Source organism: Tilletiaria anomala (genome assembly GCF_000711695.1).
Source record: "Tilletiaria anomala UBC 951 chromosome Unknown K437scaffold_60, whole genome shotgun sequence".
In the NCBI taxonomy this organism is placed as follows: domain Eukaryota; kingdom Fungi; phylum Basidiomycota; class Exobasidiomycetes; order Georgefischeriales; family Tilletiariaceae; genus Tilletiaria; species Tilletiaria anomala.
In genome coordinates this window covers 1-13,194 of record NW_013546962.1, presented here as the reverse complement: position 1 = coordinate 13,194, position 13,194 = coordinate 1, and the positions used below count along the sequence as shown (strand labels likewise).

Below are 13,194 nucleotides of genomic sequence, written 5' to 3'. Positions count from 1 at the left end.
CTTTAGATTGGAAGGGCAGGAGGTGGGCAGGCAAAAGGCGTGGATCCGCCTTTTGCAATGTGTGTACTGTATTCGGGGCAGGAATTGCATCCGGCGGAAAATCCACCATGGCCGAAGGAGAGCCGACAACGTGCACAGGAACCTCGACGTCTTCGTCGTCTGCGAAAAAGCATGTTAATTGTTAGAATGTCAAGGGCCGAGGGTGAGGCTGTGACTTACCCAGCAGCTTTGCATTGAATGCACCATTTGCTAGGTCCGCAGAGCCGGCCCGCTCGACAGTAAAATCAAGCTGGAGGAGCCGAAGTCAGCATAGTTTAGCACTGCCACATTACAAAATGCTTAGGCTCACCGATCCAGCGGCGAAACGCGACACCAGTGCAGTCGCGCTTCCATCTGCCAAGTCGAGAGGCACCTTGGATAGAGGAGGCAACCCACTAAGGAATTCGTGTGCAGCTCGCCATTGGTCGAGGGAGAACGGATTCCGAAAATCAGACAGCCTGGAACCACCAAAATGGGTTATAGCTCAGCCTTAGTGTCGTACGCTGTCGAATACGGCACTCACTCTCGCGAAGTGCGTAAGCTTTGATCTGCCATTGATACCGTTGCAGTGCATTCCGCTATATTCTCCATTCGCAGAAACGCAGACTGATGCAGCGCTTGAATAGCATCATTTACTGCTGTTGTCCCGAATTGCCTCCCAACGGCCTCGAGGCCTTTCGCGCGGTCCGAATCCGAAATAAAGACCATCTTTCCCATGCAAGAAGTAAACGACAATCAGTCATGTGCCAATGCAGTTGGCGAGCGTAGCCCTCACCTTGACCGCCGCCCGAGGAAGCAACGCCCCAATTTCGGGTGACATCGCGGTAGTTATATCCTTCGTGAAGGGTAGCAACAGAGGATCGGTTTCCCGCGTGTCCTGAGTTGCTTTGGTGTCCAATGCAAAGAAATTCTCCAGTAGACCTTGCCTGCGTTCGTTGGCATTTGGCAGCCACTGGGTTGAAAGGTCGATAGTGTCCAATGGAAGGTCATCGATATCTTCACCTTCTGCAACGCTTAGTCTTTGCAAAGGAGGTTGGGTCGTTGGTCAGCTTTGTTGCATTTCTGGTAAGCCGTCGCACTCACACTGCGTCCTTGTCAACATTTTTCCGCAAGAACAGCACGTGTGCTCTAAGATCGAAGTTGACCACATCACGAGGGTCATCGTCCGGAAGGGCTGGCGTTCCAGCATGTTTCTTCCAGACACGCATCCACTCCGCTTGCAACGCAGCGAGATACTCAACCTCGCCCACATGTACCTCTTGAAGGTGTTCAAGACGCCTCTTGCATTCCATCGATGGATTTCGGAAGTGAGAAAAGACTTGCGCGATCGCACTCCAATTGACTCTGCGATGGCCGCGGGCCACGTGCCGTGCGCGTAAAATCGCGGCACAGTCCCGCAGGACCTCGTCGATTTGAGGCGTCCATTGGAAATCACCTGGGGCAGCGGTGCGGCATGCTCGCTTTGCGGGGCCTTGAGCATTTCAGCCATTGAGGAAACGATCAGATTCAATAGGATCCATGGCCATCACCCAGATAACTGGCTCACCATCAAGAGGGCCTTTGGTCCTCGGGGTTTTCGAAGCGAGTTTGCCTTTGCGGCGGTGTACACTGTCCGCAGCTTTTCTGACACTCGTTTTGATCATGATTCGCATGTCTCCGATGGTCACATCAAGAGCACCTGCGATCCACTTTGCTCTGTGGGCGCTCAAGTGCTTCTCCAAGAAATCTCGCTCTTCGCGAGCAGCTGGGAATTGATCTAGCGCTTCCTCCAAGCGGTTGTTGAACCACTCGCGGCGTTGCCTCTTGACTGTGGAGGCCTTTAAACCAATTCTTGCGCGAACAATCTTGCGGTCCTCTGCTGCCAGATCTTGAAAGACGTTTCTCGTCCGTTGAGTAAAGTTTGGCTCCTTGATCCTCTTTTCGAAGAATTGTTTGAGGGCCCATGTTGGAGCTCCTAGTGCATCTGCGAGCTCCTGCAACTCGTTGCCGCGTTCCCAGAACTTGTCATCTGCAATGATCATGTACTTTTCAATCATGTTGATGTTTGCGCTGTTGAGCAAGAATCCTTGTCGCCATGTGAGAGATGAGGTGCAACACCGCGGGAAGAACTGGAATGCCGCCGTATCTTTTCGCGGGACGACAGCGACAGGCGTAGTGTTTGCGAAAGGGTTTCGCGCTCTGTTTTCAAAATCTTGCCAGTGCCTGTCCAGATCGCCTGCCTGGGCGATGCTCGTGACCCCGACTTGAGAGGGCAAGGGGTCGTTATCGGGTTTGTTTCTCCAATTGAAAACTGGAATGTCGTGCGTTGCGAGTTTCCAATACCGGGAGAAGCATTTCGTGTCTGCTTCCGCCGCATTACTTGCTTCATCAGTGGGGATCGCTAGGCCGAGAGACCACAGCACCCTCATCAGCGAGACAAGTTGTAAGCGCAGAAGCCTTGGCTTCCACACCAAGGCCTTGATGTCATCGGGCAGCTGATTGATCTTTACCTTGCGATGCTTCTCATCCTCAACGTGATGCTTGACGGCAATCGGATCAGCAATTTCCTGGGTGGATACCACTTTGAAAAGCTGACCAAGGGGCATGGTCTGCCATATGGTCTCCACATCAACGATCTTCTCGCCAACCAAAGCGTAGAGGTATTTGTGCCAAAAGCGACAGCGAGCAAGCTTGCCTGGAATTAAACCGCATGAGCCCGACAGGTCGACTTGGCCGTTCAGCATCCTCTTCGTGTACTTTGCGAGCAAAGTCTGTGCAGAATCAGTCGTTGTCGTCGAGGTCGCATCATCCACATCGGTGGACAGCTCATCTTGATTCTTCAACTGGTCGCGTTTACGCTGGACCACGATGTCACCCAAATCCGGCACCTCATAGCGTTGCGTCGGCTGCGAATTTGTGGTCCCACGTAGCAGAAATTCGTCTCGCTGCTGATCCGTGATCATATCTGGGATCCACACGACTGTCCAGAAACGATTGAGAGAGAATGTGCTCCTTGCCCAGAAAGTCTTAGTGATTTTGATACGGCCTTCTGCTTCCAGGCGCTGGAGGCATCGGGTACGCGTTTTGGAATCGACGACGGACAAGCCTGCTGCGCTTGGGTCGTTGTCTTTCTGAGCAACAGCTGCAAAGGCCGCAGGAAGCGCGGAGGAGTCCATTATGCCGCCATTTTCGCGCACTGCGGCGAGGACGAGCTCGGCACGCTTCTTTGCACTAGCATTCGTGCCCTCTTGCAGCGCTCGCCCTTGCGCATGTTCTTTTGGCTTCTTGGCTTTTCTGACAGAGTGTTGGCTTTCGACGGCGGGCGAGGCAGGGACCGAGCTGCTATCCTGGTCCTGGTTCTCGCCTTGGTCTGGCCGAAGCGCTGCCAGCGTCTCATTGCCCTCTGCCAGAGACGCAGCATGCGATTCGCTACCTGATGGCATAGGCTACAGACATGCCAAAGAAAGATTGTGTGTGAGCTGGTGGATGAGCAACACATTGCAGGGGAAAAACGTACTGATGCAAAAGCTGATGTTGGCGCTGGCGCAGGAGCGGATGGTGGTGGTGACGGTGGTGGCAGCGGCGGTGGTACGGCCGCGCATAGCATTTGGGCCACAGAAACTTCATTGACTTCCTCTAGCGCAGCGTGCGCTGGTTCTTGCGCAGGAGCAGGCGAACTCGTCGACGTGGCTACCCTAGTAGAGCACGTAGCTTTCCCAGGCATACCCGTCAGTGCTGCTGTTGGCGTGCTCGCGACACCTTCAGTCTGCGCGGCACTCGTGGCAGACGGCTCCGTGGCAACCGCAGCCAGCTCTGACGCACTCGCTTTGACCGCGTCCTTCCGCGGGCGCCCGCGTTTCTTCTTCGGAGGCGACGGTAGCGGAAGCGGCACAGTCGGCTCTGCTGAGCTTTCTTGCTTGTCGTCCTGGACCTGAGCGCGGGAGCGCTTGACAGGGTTATACTTGCGCTTCTTCTGAGATGTGTCCTTCGGCATCTCAGCCCCCTCAGGCGCGGCCTTGTCGGATTCCTCTCCCAGCGGCAGCGTTTGCGCCTGATTCGCGCCCGAGGCACCCGCCTGCTGCCCCGATGCCTCCAGCTTGGGCGGGTGCTTCCTCGGGCGGCCGCGTTTCCGTGGCTGGCCATTCTCATCAAGCTTCAGCACCTTTCGCTTCTGGGCCTTTCTGCCGGGCGTGTCTTCCATTGAGCAATGAGCCAAGCGTGCGTCCTGCAGGACCGTGTCCACCTCTCGCCCCGTCACGGGCGCCTGCTTGCGTACTTCGCCGGCGACTTCAAGCGCTGCGTGGCGCGTAGACAGCAGGTGCTGCTGTGCGCGCACAACCGTGTCATTCATGCTGGCGAGCGTGGCGAACGTGTCCACCGTCTGCCGGGCGGTGTAGTGGAAATTGATGTTCATCTTGCCGACCTGACGCGTGACAAAATAGAGCCCGTTGGCTGCGGCCAAACCTACCTCGCTGGTGTTGTTGGCGCCGCCACCGCCGCCGTTGTCGTCGTCATCGTGGGACCGGTCGCCAATGGTCAAGGCGCTCTCGCACATGGTGCGCAAGAGGTCGCCCAGCGAGCGCTCAGACAACCTTGTCTGCGCGAAGCCGAGCATCTCGGCGATGGAGCGCGTACTGATGCCCTGCGCGCCGGACTGGTCGGCGAGGTCGAGGATGTGGCGCTCGAGCGTCACCTCGGCGACGAGGCTGAATGCGCGCGCCGCGGCGAACGCCGCTGCGCAGTGGCGAGCGCGCTCCTCGACGCCGCCGCGGCTGCCGGCTCGGCGCAAGAGCGCACGTTCGAGCTCGCCAATGTGCGCCAGGCCACGCAGGGTGATCTGCAGGCACGACGTCCCCTGCGCAATAATGGGTTGCACGATGCCCTGCTGCTCGAGCCGCGTGGCGGTGCGGTGGAAATGGCTGTTCGTCGGGCGGTCGAGGCGGCGCCAGCCGAGGCGCATGAGGATGCTGCGGCGCTCAATGCGCGAGCCTGCATTCTGCGCGGCCCGTAGCAGCTTCAGCAGGCGCAGCACGATCACTTGCGGGTACGTTGTCATGATGCGGTAGCGGTCGGTGTCAGAAAGGCTGTCGTATGCGTGAAACGTGTCCGGCCTCGCTTGCTGCGGCCCGTCGGCGCTGGCGCCGACGCAGTCATCGGAAGCGTCGATACTGCTAATGGGCTCGCCGATCCATGCCTTAATCTGCTCGAGCTCCTCTTCGGAGCGTCCCTTTGCAGCCTCAGACTCCTCGGCATCCTCGGCCACTGCTTGCGGCTCCTTGAGGTCGTCCTGCAGCTGCTGGCCCGCCACATCGGCGGCAGCAGCATCGCCGGCTGCGCCTCCATGCGCCTGCGCACCAGATGTGTCTGCACCAGCCACTGGGGAGGCGCGCTGGCCTTCTGCGGTAAGCTCGACAAGGTTATTGCCGATGATCGTGCGCACGCTCCCGGGCGGCGTGGCATCTGCAAAGCGACGGTGCACAACCATCGGGACGGCGGAGATGAGCTTGCGTGCGTGTGTCTTGACGATGAGGCCCTCCTGTATGAGCACCTTGCACTGGGCAAACGTCTTTTTGGGGTCGAAGCGCATCGCCTGCGTCAGCTCGGTCAAGAGCACGCCGGTGCGCCCGGCGCGCGCGACGCGCTGCAGGACGCAGTAGTTATCGTGCGTGAGCGAGGCGCGCTGCATCGAACTGGACAGGCGATCGAGCGTCATGTACGACCAGATGCGCACCGGTGTCAGCGTGAAGCGCAGCGCTTGCGCGCCAAAGACTTGCTGCAGCTCCTTGATGCTTAGATGCGTCGCTGCTGCACCTTGCTCCACCGCGACCGAGTCAAGGAACAGGGGGTCGGTCAGCTTCAGGCGCTTGTTGGGGCCTCTTGCTGCCGTGATCTTCACCTTGGGCACTGTTGCCGTGCTTGTGCCGGCTTCTTGTGCCTGGTTGACGGCGGGGCCTGAATCCACAGCCGTGGCTGTGGAGGCGGCGGCGGCGCCAGTAGCCTGACTTGCACCTGGGCCTTGCAGCAACTGTTTCCCCTGAGCAGTCCATTCCGGCCCAGGCATGTACGGCACATGCATTCCCACGCGTACATCCGGGTCTTCGCGCAGGAGTGTCCAGACAAAGTTGATGTAATCGTCGTCGACGAGCTGCGCGATGAAGCGCCGCGTGTGGTACGTCTCGATAAACGACTTGAGCTGCTGGAAGGAGAGGCCTAGCGGAGTGAAATGCACGGTGCATCGAGAGGGGGGAGATTTGGCCGAGGAGCGAGCATGTGCGAGAGGGCTTGTCAGCTTGTTTGCTGCGCGCCACCTGACGCATCCTTGCACGACGCGGCGACGCACCTGGCTGTCCTGCAAAGCCAATCTCGCGAATGCATAACTCGACCAATTCGGCGAGCATGGTGGTGTTTCACTTGGATGTTCCAATCCGCGCTATAAGAGTGCTTGGCTGCGCTTGGTCTCTCGCTGCAGTATGGATGCTTGATCTTTTCTGCTGGTAGTAATGAGGTGCATGCGGTCACCGCCCATTCGTGGTGACGGGGGGCGAGGAGCAATGGGCGAGTTTCGCTGCGACCATGTCGGCTCACTTTCACAGCATAGTGCGCACTCAATGCGCCGTACGTCCGTGATTTTATGCAGTGGCGGGCTACACATCCATTTCAGTTTGCCTCCATCGCGCGCCGTGAAGCTCATCGTCATCCCAACTCCAAAGATCCGAGACCAACCTCGTCGTCGTTCACACGGCCGGTGATCCAAAATACATATGTTTCCTTGTTGCGACCCGAGTTTCGCATAGGTCACGTGCAGAGCAAGCATTTGCTTATGTAATGCATGACCTTTCTTTTACTTCTTTTATTTCTTTCCTTTCAAAGGGTTTGCTCATCTTATGCTACCTGCGTCTACTGCAAGGGGGAGGAGGGAGGCCTCTCTCTACATTGATGCGCATACGCGGGTCACGGACCTCTCCACTCATCTTTTTGCAGGCTACATACATGCATATATATACATATATATGCTATTAGGCAGCTGCTCGCGCGACAAGGAAGGCTCCTTGCCGTCTGCAAGGTACAGGCCGTGAATCTCCCAATTGCCAGACAGCAGCATTTGCCTTCGTTTTGGGACCGACGGACGACACACTCACAGCCAGCTTGCCTGCGTGCACTCGGTCCGACTGCTCAGAAAGAAGCTGGTCATCCTTTCTTCCTACCGTCGATCATCGTTTCTTTTCTTTGGTAGACATTGCGCCGTCGGGTCGCCCTGTGCATGAGTAGAGAGCAACGGGTTGCCTCATCACACGAGTGCCATCTATTGTATGCATATGTATGCGTGTGTGTGCGGTGTGCGATCGTTCCTCATTCCCCGTCGTTTCTTGTCTCTTTTGGTTGGTGGCAAGCCGGTTGATTCATTGATTAGACGCCCGCTGCACAGTGCAATGACATGGAGTTGAACGTAACGATGCGGGCGGTCGTGACGACCGGACCTCCCGCTGCATTGGTGAAATGACAAGTGCTTTCATGGTGAACCGACATATAAAGCAATCCCGAATGGCGCCTCGTCACCTGCCCATCATCCACTCTCCTCCCATCGCTGTATGTAGTTATCTGTGGTCCAGCACCCTACAGACGGTGACCTTTCGTAACGCCTAGCTACACCAAGGCGCCAAGTCAAAATCCGTCGACCCCCACGAAAAGACGTAGGACGCACAGCTCTGCGAAAATATGCGCATGGTCGAGGCAGTCCCATCATCAGTAGCATCTGCACCACCACCAAAAATGCCAAGCTTGCTAAAGGAAATTGAAGACCATGACAAGAAGCGCGGCAACCTGCGTTATTCATTCCTCTTCCGCCGCTCCAAGCGCCAGTCCGTCAGCTCTCCCGCCCTCACCGCTGCAGCAGCGACGGTGGCGGCAACTGCTTTGATCCCGGCCAGCGATGATACTGCCCCATCGTCCGACGAAGCAGCAGCAGCCGCATCTAGCCGACCGGAAGCACACGCGCTGGACCAGCTCGCCACATCTGCTTCCAGCCGCATGCCCGCGCAATCTGGGCAACAAAGGCACAAGAAGAACAAGAAGAGCCTGTCCGCTGCACTCGAGAAGCTGTACCTCGCGTCTTTTGCCGCCCCTGCTGCCAGTACTGGGGCCCACGCGCGGGGCGCCGAGGTACAGGGCGACGAAGACCACGCCGCGGCGGCGCCATCTGCTGCGCCTCCACCTGCCCACGCTCCCGCTCACGCTGACTCCCGTCGCGTCCTCCAACACAATCAAGACCCGATGCAGCCGCCGCCGCAGCATGGTGCGCTCCCTTCTTTCGACGCTTGTGTCCCCTTTGCATCCGCGACTGGCCAAGCATCGGCAGCGCGCAGTGACGGCGTCCTCACACCCGAGGCTTTCGCTCCGTCCGCGCCGAACGGCGACGCAGGGAGCAGCGGCTGCGACGGAGCGCCGTATGCTGCGCGCCAGACACGGTGGCGTATGCAGCGACGCTCCAGCCTGAGCGACCTGCCTGAGCTGCTCAGTGCTGCACCCGGAGCGGCCCCCGCGCGACCCAAGACTTCACACCGCTCCAAGCCTGCCTCTCCTGTCGCCATCGGCGCGCACGACGGCACCGGAAAAGGTATCGGCAGCACAAGTAGCGCATCGCCGCGCGCCACGGCACCCGCACATGCCCCTGCTTTCCACATGCCCTTCCAGAAAGGCCTCCAGCCGCGTGTCTGCGGCTCGCGGCTGCTCCGCGCGTCTTGCGATAGCGGCAATGCCAGCCCAAGGGAGAGCGCAGACAAACAGCATGCGTCGTCACCGTCAATGCCACTGGAGTCGCTGCCTTCAGTCAGCAAGAATCATGCCCTGGCTAGCGCTGCGACGCTCGCATTGGCAGTTCCTCTCGCAGCTGCGTCCTCGACGTCCCTCCGCTCGCTCTCCGAGCAATGGGAGTTGCGCCAACGACAACGACAACAGCAAGAGCAGCAACAGCGACGAGAACGGGGGCGGCAAGATGGTGCATCGCTTTTCCACCATGCCGATGGCGCCAGCTCGCGCTATTGTTCCGTCGACGCCAACGCAGATACATGTACGGCGCAGTCCGGTGCCTCGACGCCAGGGACGAGAATGCGATCGTCGTCACTTGATTCCCTCGTCGTCATCTGCAGCGACAGCAGTGACAGCATTGAATTCGTCGACGATGCCGACGGTGAAGGCGGAGAGGCATACACCAATGCAGACGCAGGCGCCGCAGCTTTGTGCGGCCAATCGCCGTTTTCTTCCTGCAGCCCTAGCAGCAAGTGCGTGAGTATTACCGCCGCTGCTGCTGTGGCTGCCATTAGCCCCAAGGACTCTGCCGCCATAGCGCGCTCACCAGCGGCGCTGGTGGGACAGGCGCACGATGCGGCGGAGAAGCGCGGCGCGCGGCGGCGGACTGCATGCTCGCACGCGCATCGCTGTGCCTCCTCTTCTTCGTCATCATCAATGTCTTCCTTGGCCCGCATCGCGCGCTCACGGCAGCCGCACTCGTTATCGGCCAGGAGCAGCTCTGAATCCATGTCGTCCTTCTCGACCGTCCTGACGAGCGTCAGCTACACCAGCCGCAACGGCAACAGCAGCCGCAGTAGCAGCGACAGCGGCAGTGTCGCTGCCGCGCGTTTGGCGCGCAAGTCGGCGCCGCCGGGGGAGTCGACGAATGTTGCTGCTGCTGCCGGCACTGCTTTTTCTTTTGCACCTGCAGCTGCGCCAACACGCACACCGCCATCGCCCGCGCTCTCTGTGCACCCGTTCCAGACGCCAACGTTCGGCACGATCTGCAGTGACAGAGGCGCCGGCGCGGACGGTGTGCACGCTCGCTACTACGGGAACGCCTACGGAGAGGAGGACACGGCTCTAGGGGACGGCGGGTGCGCGGAAGCGGACGCGTACGGCGAGGAGATGGAGACGATGCAGCGCGACTGGAGTCGGCCCGCGCATGTTGATTCGCCTCTGCTTGTGTAAGGCGCTCTGGCGCGGCCGGCGGCGGCGCATCATCATGAACAAGGTGCGCCGGCCTAACCCACCAATGTGGGAGGATTTGGGTGGTGCGGAATTGTATTGTGACCCCATCGGATCGCGCGCCGTTCTTGTTAGCCTTTTCGCGAGCTGCTTTTCTCAGCATGGCACAGGCGCGAAGAAATAGTGTGCAGGATAAGCATAGAAGTACATACAGAAGACGTAGCGGGGCAGACGGTACATGCAAGGGTGCGCGCGCCGGTCTTCCGTCCGCCCGTCCATCTTGGAAGCGACGGATCAAAGTGGGCCGACCTGGGTGCATGTATGCCGTGCGTAATAGCGGGCAGAAGGCGCGTGTGCGCACATCGCTGCCCTCATAGTTCGCGGAAGACCCGCTGCTTGAGCACCTCGCGCTCTGATCGTTGCGTCTTTTAGCAGAAGAATACTTTAGCCCTCGGTATTTCAAGGCAGTTGGCGAGCGAGGCACGGGGCTCACCTGCCAGTACAGGCTCTTTGGCGGGATGACCTTTTCGAAGCGCAGATTTGGCGGTACCGCCACCCCTGCTTGTGCTGTAACTGGTGCCGTAACTGGTATCGTTGCGGGTGCTGCTGGTGCCGGTGATGTGGCGCTGGTGCTGGCAAGCGTTTCGACCGGCGATACGCGGCGGCGTATTTGCTCTGCGGGCGATGCTGGGCGGGGGGACTGGGGTAGGCGCAGGGAGGCCGATACCGACGCCGATGAGGACGGGACCTTGAATGGGGTGACGCGAAGGAGTGCTGGCTGCGTTGGGCGCATGGTTGGGCAATTCGCTAGGTGGTGTGCGTACGCTTCGCTTGGTCTGGCGTGACTCGTTCGGGCTGCTGTGTTCTGCGTGGCGGTGCTCTTCTCTTCGCTGCTGGTCTGGGCTACGGTGGAGGGGAGCTGCTGCTGGAGAATGAGGATATGTACTGAATCAGCGAAGAAAGTATGTATGTTGTGAGCGAAGAGAAGATAACTTGTGGGGCCAGATGGCGAAATTAGGGTTGCCATCTGCCCTTGCCGCCCTGGAATGCGTCGGATCGAATTTGAGTGGAGTCATATTGTAAAACTGGACTAGGCTGAATGGTGCGACTGGCCTGTAAACCCGTCTGTGCTGTCGTATATATATTTTCGTGACCTTACGGATCGAGTATAGGATCTACGCAGTATATAGGAGAGTGAAGCTGGATGCGTCCGCTCGTCTTGTATATCGCATGGATATGAGATAGAGAGCAGCAGAAGCATTTTGATTCTATAAAAACCCCCCAAACCTGTGCCATCCTCACAGGCACACTCGCACCCGCTGCCATTCCATCGCCTTGTACACACACATACATGTATACTCACACTCACGTACCGTGAGCAAGCCAAGTCACCGTGGCCCAGTCTGTATTCTGGAAACGGTCCCTCCCCCGCACTCGTCCCGTCCCAGCACGCCTTTGAGTAAAGGGAATAAATAACTAGATACGAAAATAAAAATAAATAAAATAAATAAAGTAAACGTAAAAATCAAAATCGGATGCCAGCTGGGCGTCGACTCGACAATCGAGCATGGAGCATGTCAAGGAAAGAGCATGGAGGATGGATTACAGCGCATGTGGAACATAGAATATAGAGCATAGAACAGCGCTGCCGCTCTCTAGCGTGCAGAACAACAAACCGCCTGCAGAGCAGCTCATCCATTACAGAAAGTGTGTATCCAAGCATCGGATACAGAGAGAAAGCAAAAAGAGTGGTGTCGTGCACCTGGCCGGATCGGGGAGGAGCAGTAGGGGCATTAGCACCAAGATCAGCAGCAGCAGAGCGCCACCAGGTGAGTGCAAAGTCGGCACAGGTACATTTACCAGCTGCTTAGACGGAGGAAGATGGGGTTTGAAGAACCATGAAAGGGCTTTTCGCTTGGAAGGAAAGCTTGTTCACGCAACCAAGGAGATCAGTGCTGCTGGCGCCGCTTTTCGCCAGTTGCATCCTCAGCGTGCAACAGGCTTGCATGCGTCAGTTGCACGTTCCATCGCTGATACCAAGGCATTCCTTCCCTCCCCTCCGCGGCCCTCTCTCCTTTCCAGGCAACCAACCAGGAACGGCGTGGGAGGCGAGCAAGCTGACAACAGGGCCATGCAAGATCGTACACAGAATACAATCGGACCAAGCAAGCGATAGCATTCACCTTTCATCGTCTTCTTCCTTCCTCTGCAGCAGAGCGTGCAGGTGCGGGGTTGCGTCAGCGCGCGTGCATGCATACACGGCCCAGAGGAGCATCACTGAGCAGAGACAAGCGAAAGAAAGGAAAGGAAAGAAAGGGGAACGGAAAGGAACGGAGGTCAAGCGTCCGGGTTGTCGCATGACGAGGAAAGCCAGTGAACATGGCGCCCTCCTCGTCCCTCCTGGGCAAGCTGCGTGGCGCCAGCAGCAAGCAGCCGCGCACCGATCCACGTGACCCCTACGGCTACACCAACGGCTTGGGCTATGGCGGCTTCAACTCGCCCTCCGCCTCCTCCTCCGGCGGCTCCCCCATGTGGAGCAGCTCCAACGGGAGCGGCAGCTGCGAGACATACAGCCCGCGCCTCGGCGGCGGCAGTGGCGGCGGCGATGCGTATCCATATACATTATCCGGCGCGCTTGACAGCCCTGTTCTCGGCCGCCTCGATGCCGGCTCCTCTGGCGTGGAGACATGGGCCCTCGCGCCCCCTGGCAGCGCACACTACATCGCCGGGTCCAGCACCAGCGCACCCGGCGGACTCAATCTCAGTGCGTCGACGTCGTGTGCATCGCCTGGCGCATCCGCCGCGCCGTTCCGGGCGAGCGCAAGCTCCAGCCCCGTCTACTCGGGCAAGAGCGGCTCCGCGTCCGGCGCGAAGGCGAGCCCACTGCTTTCGCCGGATGCCCATCTTGACTATGCGTCGTCGGCCGCGGTCGCAACCAGCCGGCCTGGGCTAGTCAGCACCAAGTCGTTCGACTCGGCTGCCAGCGGGGCGGAGCGCGCCACTGCTACCGCCTCCGGCGCGCAGACTATCTACGCCAACGGTGACGGCTACTATGACTCCGCGTCCGCGCCCAGCACCGCGACAAGCGTCGCGACAAGCCACTCCAAGTCGTCTACCTCTACCGTGAACCACTACCCGCCGTCGGCGGGCTTTAACACGTACGACCCATGGTCCGGCGCCATGTCCCCGCGCACGCCGCGC

The 13,194-nt window shown here is 59.0% G+C and overlaps 4 protein-coding genes across 4 annotated transcripts; 2 read left to right on the top strand and 2 right to left on the bottom strand.

Annotated features, from left to right (window-relative positions):
* Positions 1–640: 640 nt before the first annotated feature.
* K437DRAFT_151138 (uncharacterized protein) lies at positions 641–2,347 on the bottom strand. Its single transcript, XM_013386944.1, has 3 exons — positions 1,586–2,347; positions 815–1,510; positions 641–747 (listed from the first exon to the last, which is right to left on the bottom strand). Exons 1-2 carry the CDS (start codon positions 2,073–2,075, stop codon positions 1,119–1,121), a joined length of 882 nt encoding a protein of 293 aa, XP_013242398.1. The 5' UTR covers positions 2,076–2,347; the 3' UTR covers positions 641–747; positions 815–1,118.
* Positions 2,348–7,734: 5,387 nt separating this feature from the next.
* K437DRAFT_263492 (uncharacterized protein) lies at positions 7,735–9,996 on the top strand (the record flags this gene model as incomplete). Its single annotated transcript, XM_013386943.1, has 1 exon — positions 7,735–9,996. One exon carries the CDS (start codon positions 7,735–7,737, stop codon positions 9,994–9,996), a length of 2,262 nt encoding a protein of 753 aa, XP_013242397.1.
* A 184-nt stretch (positions 9,997–10,180) lies between these two features.
* On the bottom strand, positions 10,181–11,197 carry K437DRAFT_151116 (uncharacterized protein). Its single transcript, XM_013386942.1, has 2 exons — positions 10,487–11,197; positions 10,181–10,418 (listed from the first exon to the last, which is right to left on the bottom strand). The coding sequence occupies exons 1-2, from the start codon at positions 11,018–11,020 to the stop codon at positions 10,365–10,367; spliced, it is 588 nt and encodes a 195-aa protein (XP_013242396.1). The 5' UTR covers positions 11,021–11,197; the 3' UTR covers positions 10,181–10,364.
* Positions 11,198–12,272: 1,075 nt separating this feature from the next.
* K437DRAFT_151106 (uncharacterized protein) lies at positions 12,273–13,194 on the top strand (the record flags this gene model as incomplete). Its single annotated transcript, XM_013386941.1, has 1 exon — positions 12,273–13,194. A coding segment is annotated over exon 1 (822 nt), but the record flags the coding sequence as incomplete, so codon positions are not given.